Genomic DNA, 8,739 nt, shown 5'->3' with positions numbered 1-8,739 from the left:
TCATCACATACAAGGACAAAAACTCTTTTTCTGAACTCTTTATTAGATTTTTTTTTTCTTTTGAAGCCAGCTTCTTCAACATCATAGAAAAAAAATATTTGTAAAGAATTTGTGTTTAATTTGCAACTTTTTTTTTTTACTAATTAAAATATTAACTTACAAACACTAATTACTTTGTATAGATTAGATTATAAATTCAATACAGCCAAAAGACAGATGGCGGCTGTTGTATGCTAAAGTTATTTTGGTATCTGAATTGTTTATATTATAAACTCTTCCTCTTCTCAGGGGCTTCCACTCACAGAACTTTCTCCACTTACACATGACAAAAACAATAAAATAAGACCTTTATTTAAATCCAAAGACATTAACTGAATTGTTCAGTAAGGCTCAATCAAACCCCACAGAAAACAGATCTCGATATGCCATACATTGCACCAAATCCCCAAAGAGGAGTCTTTGTCTGAAAGGCTTCAGAATAAAAAAAGAATCAAATATCTATATGAACTGATCTTCATATCATCTGTATGGGCAAATCCAGCAGGCACACAAAACCAGATGATATAAAAATATCACTTTTTAGTACTGACAAAGAAACTAACAAAAACATTACCCCAAAACCTAAAATTGTTTCATTATAATGCACAGACAGGTGATTCTCTATCACCCAACAGTGCACACACCTGAGGACTTTTTAGAATATTTTATAATGTACCTTTCTCATACATTCATATTTGTCCCTAAAGATAAAACTATGTTTTCTCCAGTAAACACACAATTATGTCCCTTTCTTCCACTGTATAAACCAAACTGGAGGCTATTGTACACTTCTTTCACATAGTCATTTTGATGCTACATAAAACAAAACTTAAAAACACATCACCGCTCAATTCAACAATTCAACTGAAAGATAAAATATGTATAATATGTAAAATATGTTCAACAAATGTTGGTGATCTCATCATAGGGGCAATTTTGGCGAAGGTGACTGGCCTCTACCGAGGACAAGACTCATCTGGAAGACAGAGATGGAGATGGAAGGTAAATAAGGTCAATCTGTGTTTTCTTAATTTAATTTTAACAACCATTACTTTAAACAACAATTTATAATTTCCATTTCTGAATTTAAGAACAGTGGATTTTAAGTCTCTATCATTTCACAGTACTGAGCTTGCCAACATTGCTAAACCTGCTCTCAATTACAAAACTCTGAAAACTGGTCAGTTTGTCTATTTAGAGGACAGTAAGAGTCACACCAGCAATGAAAACTGCAAAATTGTGCAGCAAGATAAATGTACAATCCAGTTATAATGAAATGCTAACTGGGGGGAAGGGGGGAAGTTCACAGCACACATAAAATGGAAAAAGGTTTGGAGAACTAGTGGGACTGACAAGCACTTCTGCCCATTTCTTTCTACATTTCCTACCATGCCTGCCACCAGCTGAGCAATTTACTGAAAAACCTGAACACTGTAGTTTTAGGAAATATCCTGCAATATACAGAATTTAACAGTGCATTTGTTTTTAGCACGTTACACATTTGATATAACAAAAGAGCTCTGTGGGAAAGAAACATTTACTTATATCAGATTTTGCAAATACAATCATTTGGACTTGGTCTTTTCCTGGAGTTTGGGGAAACATACAGGACACTGTCAGTCTCAACATTAAAGGAAAGTTCAGGTCTGTTCTAAGGTGACAACACACTGACAGAAATTAGCTAGCCTAATCTAAGTGAGTCTTGCAGGAGAGCACAGTAAGACATGTTGAAGAACAAAACAACACATTACACTTTATGTCTTTTCAGCAGGGGGTGACACTGACCCACTCTTAGACCCCGCCCAGTTGCAATTCCTGCAATCCTTGTGCCTCTGGACATGACAGATAACGTTGACTCCTCCTCTTCAGCATCCTCGTCCTGCGCCTCCTCTCCCTGCAGCTTCTCGACCCTCCCAACATCATGAGGGTAGGGGGTACCTGCCAACATGGAGGTCTCTGACGGGTACTCACACACCTGCTCCAGCTGGTCCTCATCAAAACACACCCTCATCTGCAAACATGAGGAGAGGGAGAAGCTTTAAAGTAACAAATATCAACACCAGGTTTAATCATAATTGACCTTATTTACGCAGCAGATTTAAACACTGCTAGTAAACGTGGTTTGAGCTATACAGTGAAGCATTCTTAGAAACCAAAACAAATAATACATGCAAATAGCAGAGAAAATAAAATGTCCATTGAAATGACATACACTGTGTTTACAGAGTCACATGTAAACACTAGATAAAGTGTTTGTATGCAGTCAGTGTAATGTTAACTGACATCATGGGGCTTAACGTAGCAGAAAGACATGCTCTGTCTGTACATACACCTACTGACCGAACAACTAGCGTGTTGGTTTTACAGGCAAAGACTGTATGTGATGCATATGCAGCAGCATAAGCAGAAACCAAACACAAGCTGGTTTTACAACTTCTGTTAAAAGTGTTAAAAAGGAGAACTGGGGCCTGTACAGCTCAGCTTGTCTTGACTGATGGGTTTTTGAGTGGACTCCAAGGTCAGCATGGTGTACACAGAAACAGCAGCACATCCACAGTGTGTATTAAACAACAGGAGCTCAGCTCTGAGGCCTAGACTTGTAGAAAAACCTCCCAGGGTGCAGTGAAGATATGGAGAGTAAAAATTACAAACTGCACCCCTGCAGGTTCCCACTGCTTCACCCTGTGACTGTGGCTCTCTGCAGAGTGCAGATAATAGCTCTGCATTAGAGAGGCTGGACAAATCATGCTAAAGCACAGAAAGCTAATCCTCCCTCCCTGAACCTGATTAGCCCCAGGCTAACACAGCAGGGCAGCAGAGGCACCGGAGAGACAAATATATAATATAATGAAAAAGATGGCAAATGTCCGAGACAAAAGGCTCATGTTTGAAAGAAAAAGATGAGAGCATAAAGGAGACAAGTGGAAAAAGACAAGGAGCAAGCAGGGTCAATCCCACTCTCTGTGACATGGTGTGGTTTGAACAGGGGAGGGAAGGAGGGCTGACGTCACACAGTCTGAAGGGCATCAACGTGAGAGCAACAGGTGGTCAGAAAATCACAGTGGTCACTCACTGCTTCACAGTCACAGCTAAAGAGGAGTTTGCTTATAGACAGAGAAAGAAACTTGAGTGTCCTTAGAGCTTCACATACATTAATCACTGGTTATTTCATTAGAAGTCTCAATAATTTGGCAACTGGGAACTAAAGAAATTCATTTATTGCGAATTTACAGAGAAGAGCATCGACGCCATCCCCTGTCGATTACTGTAATCGAGTTTGTTGAAACGTTCTGTAATAAAACATCATCTGAGTCGCATTTGGCAATTTACAAATGGATACAGTCTCTGTTGTTCGAAGGAAGTACAAAGTTCAAAAGAGGAAGTGAACAAAAACATATAGCGAGACAGGGAGCTTCTTCAAATAAGAAGCAGCTTGCAGTTTCTATTTAGCATTTAATCCTCTCAGTATGACTTTCAAACTGTCATGTTGTTGGCCCTCCCTACTTCCTGCTCTTTGTCACACCGTCAAATGATTCTCACATTGCTCTGTAAACACTGTCTTCTTTCTCTTTCCATTTCACCCACATAAAGCCAGTGTTGGTGGCTTGTTGTCAGTAACACTCCCATACAGCTGAAGGTCAGCATGCTCAAAAAAAAACACTTGCAAAGAGTTTAGTCCAACAAACCAAACTGCCACAAGAATCAGCCAGAAAGATACAAAGAGAGATTTGTCTGAACAGCAGGGAAGGCTGACTCAACAAAAACGGCAGAACTGGTGTAAGGGAATAAGGAAGCAGTCTACAACACAGTCAGCTGCAGACTGATGGGAAACCACCAGTTACCACCAGTTAACAATACTTACATAGAAAATATCAAAAACAAAACAATAGGATTCCTCTTTTAGGCTGTCAGGTGCAGTGAAACACATCCATACAGTTGGCTTATCTTCACAGCATCGTGAAATAAAGAATCAAGCCAAACTTTACTCTATAACATAGGAGCTTATCTCCCGCTTCCTCATACAAAAAGCTGATTTCAGGAGACATTTAAAAAAGAGGAAACTTAAAGTCCTAATTTGAACTTTGACTCCAGTGAGATTCATTTGTAGTTTACACAAATCAGACTGAATTACTCTAAAGATTACTAGTGAGATGTTAGGTAGACAAAAAAAAGTGCGGAAAGAGCTGGGTGCCTGTCACTGTGGTTTCTGTCTCCACTGAAGCCTGCAACATTACTGGTAACTGTCTATTTCTGCAGAAACTAAGGAGCTTTCTGTGAAACACTCTTTTTTGCTGTTGTCAGACCAGCAAATGATGAATACCATTACTTTGATACAACACTGAGCTGTGTTTTCTTTGAGTGTTATCTGATTCTTGATAATAATAAACCACAAAACAAGAATACGTTGTCACTGCCACAGCTCGTACATGTTGGGCTCAAATATTTATAGCAAAAGTCAAACGTCTGCTACGCATTAGACTGCAGAAGCAAAGCAGATCAATCTGGGATTTTATGGCTAAGAATCAAGATGTCGTGCTTGATAAGGCTTTAACTGGCTTAGGCTGGTCTCTGTGATTGTACTTCTCAGTCAAAAGGGATGTTCTCCCAGTGAAAGGGGATTCTGCTTGACAATGAAGGACCATCAGACAGGTGTCACTTGGTGATGCCCTCAGGGAAACCTTGGATGGCCCCGACTGTCCCTTTGAAATCTGCCTCAGTGAAAACGTTTCTTACAATTTGCCATTTCTGCACCATGACATGTTGACTGGGAGAGAAACATAAATTCTCTCCTTTTGTTGGCAGAGTGTGTAAGGCTTAGAGGACAGTAAGTTTGTCATTTTGATTGCATTGATCTAAGTGAAAGACAAAGAAAATGCTATACAGTTTCCACTCACCTTTTTTGGAGTCCCTGTGTTCTTAACTAGACAAGACTTCTCCAGATTTTGATATCCACCAATCACCTCGATCTCCTCCACTGTTGGGTACCTCTTCTTCACTGGGTCGGTCACAACGGGGGTCGTCTGGGCCTGCTGCAGTGTGGTCTTTGCTGGTGTCGACCCTGCTGCTGTAGAAGCTGCTGTGGACCCTGTCACTCCACCTCTTCCAGCAGCAGGCTTCCTTGGGGTGACTGTGATGGTGGCACCTCTCTTCACTTGGCCCCCAGAGGCACTCCTGATGGTGAAAAGCGGGGGCGATGGAGTTGGAGATGGAGAGATGCTGGGAGACTGAGCCGGTGAAGCAGAGCTCGGTGAGGGGGCCGGGGTCGGTGTGCAATCAGAGGGTTTCACAGAATTGTCCGGGGATTGGCTCATGAGAAATGAGGGTTTGATGGTGATATTTTGTTTGGGCTGAGATGTTGGAGAACAAACACCTTGAGGAGACAATTTGGAGTTTGATTCTGGTCTTTCTTGATCCTTCACCTGGGTTTTGGCATCATCCTTTACCTGGTACTTCAACAGTCCTCTGAGGTTTTGCTGCCCTTTTGTCTCTTTGGCCTTAAGAGAAGTATTTGGAGATGCATAAGAATTTAGCGCTTCCTGCTCCTTTAGCTGAAACTGCTCTATTTGTCTTTGTATCGTCTGAACGCCACAGTTGTCTTCACCTGTGACCGCTTTCTTGTCTCCCTGCTGTGTATTTGATATGAAAGGCTTCACTTTAACAAGATGCACTGATGGAATGTCAACAGTCCTTTCCCTCAGACACACACCTGTCCTCGAGCCAACAGTCTCTAAGTTGTAGATCCGGCTCATGGCTGCAAGGGAGTTGGGATGAGGCGGTGAAGGGGTGAGAGATTGCGTGGAATCAAGAGGCGATGTATACTCCCCTATTTCCTCCTCTGACAGCTCCTTTTCTTCCTCCCCGCTGTCTTCTTCTCTGTCCTCGTGCCGGTCCCCGTTCTGCCTCAGGTATTCTTCCACATGTTTCAAGGGTTCATCTTCATGTTCAGGTATCTGGGAGCTGTCAGAGATAACTTTAGATGTAGCAGTCGTGTACCCGCTTGTTACTTCCTCTCCTCTGACAGCTTGAGAGTGTGGGACAGAAACAGGAAGCTGAGGGCAGGTTTTCAACAAGCTGACTTCCTGTGTGACGTCAAATGCAGCCATGAATGTCTGCACTTCTGCCTCTTCCTGTCCTGTATCTGCTTCGACCAGCCTCTTCTGCATGAGAGCTGCAGCTTCCCACTCTTTCTCAGTTTCAGTTCCCCTCTCATCATACCTGTCCCCAGCTGTATGAGCATCACTGCCCTCTGCAGCTCCACCACCATCTCCATCCTGTGTCTCTCTTTGTTTCAGTCTCTCCAGCTCTCTTTGTCTAATTTTCTCTCGCAAGGACTCAATGCGGCTCAAGGGTTTTCCAATCCTCCAGCTATCCCTCTTTTCCAACCTTTGACCTCCTTCCCAGTTTTGCCCCTCAACACTTTGACATAGGGTCTTTTTTCTCTCTACCATTTCTTCTGCAACATAAAACACAGTCCTGGGGATTTGAATTTCGAGAGGACCTGGAGAAATCCCCATAGTTGTCACTCTTTCTGGAGATGTGGTTGTTATGTCATTAATGAGAGTCTCTGAGCTGCCATCGCTGTAATATCCTTCCTGTTTGCACTCTTTGGTCTTTTCCTGAGCAGCCCTGTAAACCCGTTCTCCTTTCTTGTTGTTGTAAACAGCTGTGTCTCCTATTTTCTCAATTTTACTTATAAGATCCTGTGTCTGCTGGGACAAAACAGCGTTTGTTATGTAGGGTGCCGTACTGCTCCACTCTGGTCCTCTGTGGGGGTCTCTAGGCCTGTCAGTGACTGCACAGAGTAGACTGGAGGGCTCAATGAAAGCTGATTCATGATTGTACTGACTCTCAGCAGTATGAGTAGGACTGGCTGCATCTACGGATGCAGCCGTCACATAATTCTGCATAGTTTCAGCTGAGTTTTCAAGACCTTCTCCCTGACAAAAGTCAGACATCTTTCTGTCATAAAATTGTGTCTCAATCCATCCTTGTTCTTCTGAGTCTTTCTCTGCACTTAGCTCCTTTTCCAAACTTTTTTCACCTGTGAATCTCTTCATCTCTCTCTCAGGTCTTACTTTCCCATCCTGCCTGATTGGTACTCTTCTAGCAAATGATATTCCCTCTGTGTTTTTTACAGAGGCAATTGTGAAGCCTGCATCTCCATCTGCATCATCTAGTTTCTCTGCAGCCCTCTTATCAACAGGTTCAACTTTTTTGACATCATTCCTGCGTTGAATTGAGACACGCATTTCTGCCTCGTTCCTCCACTGCATGTGCCCTTCCTTTTCATTCACATTTTTCACATGCTTTCCAAACCTGTCTTTATCCAAGAGCCATGCGCAGCCCAGTTTGATCTTTGCTGTGGTTTCCTTCCCTAAACCTACCCAGAGTGCCACATTCTTTTCTGAATGTGCCCTCTCCCGTGTTTTCCTTTCATTGTACCCTTCATCATCTAAACCATTCTCCTTTGCGCCGACAACTCGATCAGAGAAACTAAATGAGCGTTTTGGCACGCCTTTTATCACCACATTCTTCCCTTCTATCTTCCGCTCCTCAGATTCTTGGTCATCTTGCTCTTCTGAGTATTTTCTCCTCCCAGGCTGGAGGAAATTATCAGAGCTTTTGGATCGAGATGGAGGTTTGGGATGCTCTCCGAATTTACTCAGCAGTTGACTAACCCTCCCTCCCTTCTCAACGAAAACATTATCATCCAAGCTGTCCTGTCTGTCTTCTTTAATAACTGTCGCTTGGCCCCATGGTCTCTCTTTAACAGTCTCTTTCTCTTTTTCTCTCAGCCAGGACATGTCTGTCCTGAGCTCCCTGCCCACACCTTCCCTTCTTATATCCATGTTGCACTTCATCTCTTCATCCTCTCCCCCTTTCCCTCCTATATTCTTCTCTTCTGGACATGCTGAGGGCTTTATGATCAGAACTTCAGATGCTCGGATTTCAGTGACGCTCCCTCCTCCAGCCAAGATCTCCCTTAGGTCCATCTTCATCCCCCTTTTCCCCTGGTGGTCCTCTTCAGGCCGCTCCCTCTCCACCTCTCTCCATCTGCGCCTTTTGTCATCACTGCCTTTCCTATCTTGTTCAATGATGATGATGTTGTCAGCTCGGATGGTCCGCATGAATGGGGAAAATGAACCAGATTGTGGATCTGTCTCATTTTCCTCCTTGTCTTTTCTTACTTTCAGGAATTCTCTCTCCCTCACTGCATCTCTAACTGACTCTTTCCACGGGCTTTTTTCTTTTTCCCATCCTTCCCTGCTATTCTCTCTTCCTTGACTTCTGTCCCTGCTTCTCTCTTTATCCTGTCCCTCACTTAAATCTCTAAACCTCTCTATTTTCTGTTCTATATCTCTTCCTCTTCCTGGCTCCCCATCTTGACCCTTAGGGCTAGATTTCTCTTTCTCCCTCTCCTTAACTTCTGGCTCGTTCCCTACATCAGCATCCCTGCCCTTTCTCCATGCACTCTGCGTGCGAATAAATGGGTTTTCATGGACTGGAACTATAGTTTCCACAGACACCTGACTCAGTGATCTGGGGTCCACATCCAGCCATTGACCTGGATCTGGACTGAGTGATAGTTCGCTTCCCAAATTGACAGTTACAGAACTGTCTGTATCACTCAGACCATCAGAAGGAGATCTCACATCCACCTGCATTAGACTGATGTCCCTCTCCTTCTCTCTGTCACCC

At 43.1% G+C, this 8,739-nt stretch overlaps 1 protein-coding gene across 3 annotated transcripts; it reads right to left on the bottom strand.

Annotated features, from left to right (window-relative positions):
• Nucleotides 1-323: 323 nt before the first annotated feature.
• On the bottom strand, nt 324-6,177 carry ppp1r18 (protein phosphatase 1, regulatory subunit 18). Of its 3 annotated transcripts, none has more exons than XM_026300785.1 (3): nt 4,935-6,177; nt 1,791-2,050; nt 324-1,015 (listed from the first exon to the last, which is right to left on the bottom strand). In XM_026300785.1, exons 1-3 carry the CDS (start codon nt 6,141-6,143, stop codon nt 1,012-1,014), a joined length of 1,473 nt encoding a protein of 490 aa, XP_026156570.1. In that variant the 5' UTR covers nt 6,144-6,177; the 3' UTR covers nt 324-1,011. The 3 variants fall into 3 exon arrangements, with proteins under 3 accessions (XP_026156570.1, XP_026156571.1, XP_026156572.1); XM_026300786.1 differs by having other exon boundaries at nt 1,825-2,050; XM_026300787.1 differs by having other exon boundaries at nt 1,846-2,050.
• Between the last annotated feature and the right edge of the window lie 2,562 nt (nt 6,178-8,739).

This window comes from Mastacembelus armatus, chromosome 11, assembly GCF_900324485.2.
Source record: "Mastacembelus armatus chromosome 11, fMasArm1.2, whole genome shotgun sequence".
In the NCBI taxonomy this organism is placed as follows: domain Eukaryota; kingdom Metazoa; phylum Chordata; class Actinopteri; order Synbranchiformes; family Mastacembelidae; genus Mastacembelus; species Mastacembelus armatus.
This window is presented reverse-complemented; position numbering and strand designations above follow the sequence as displayed.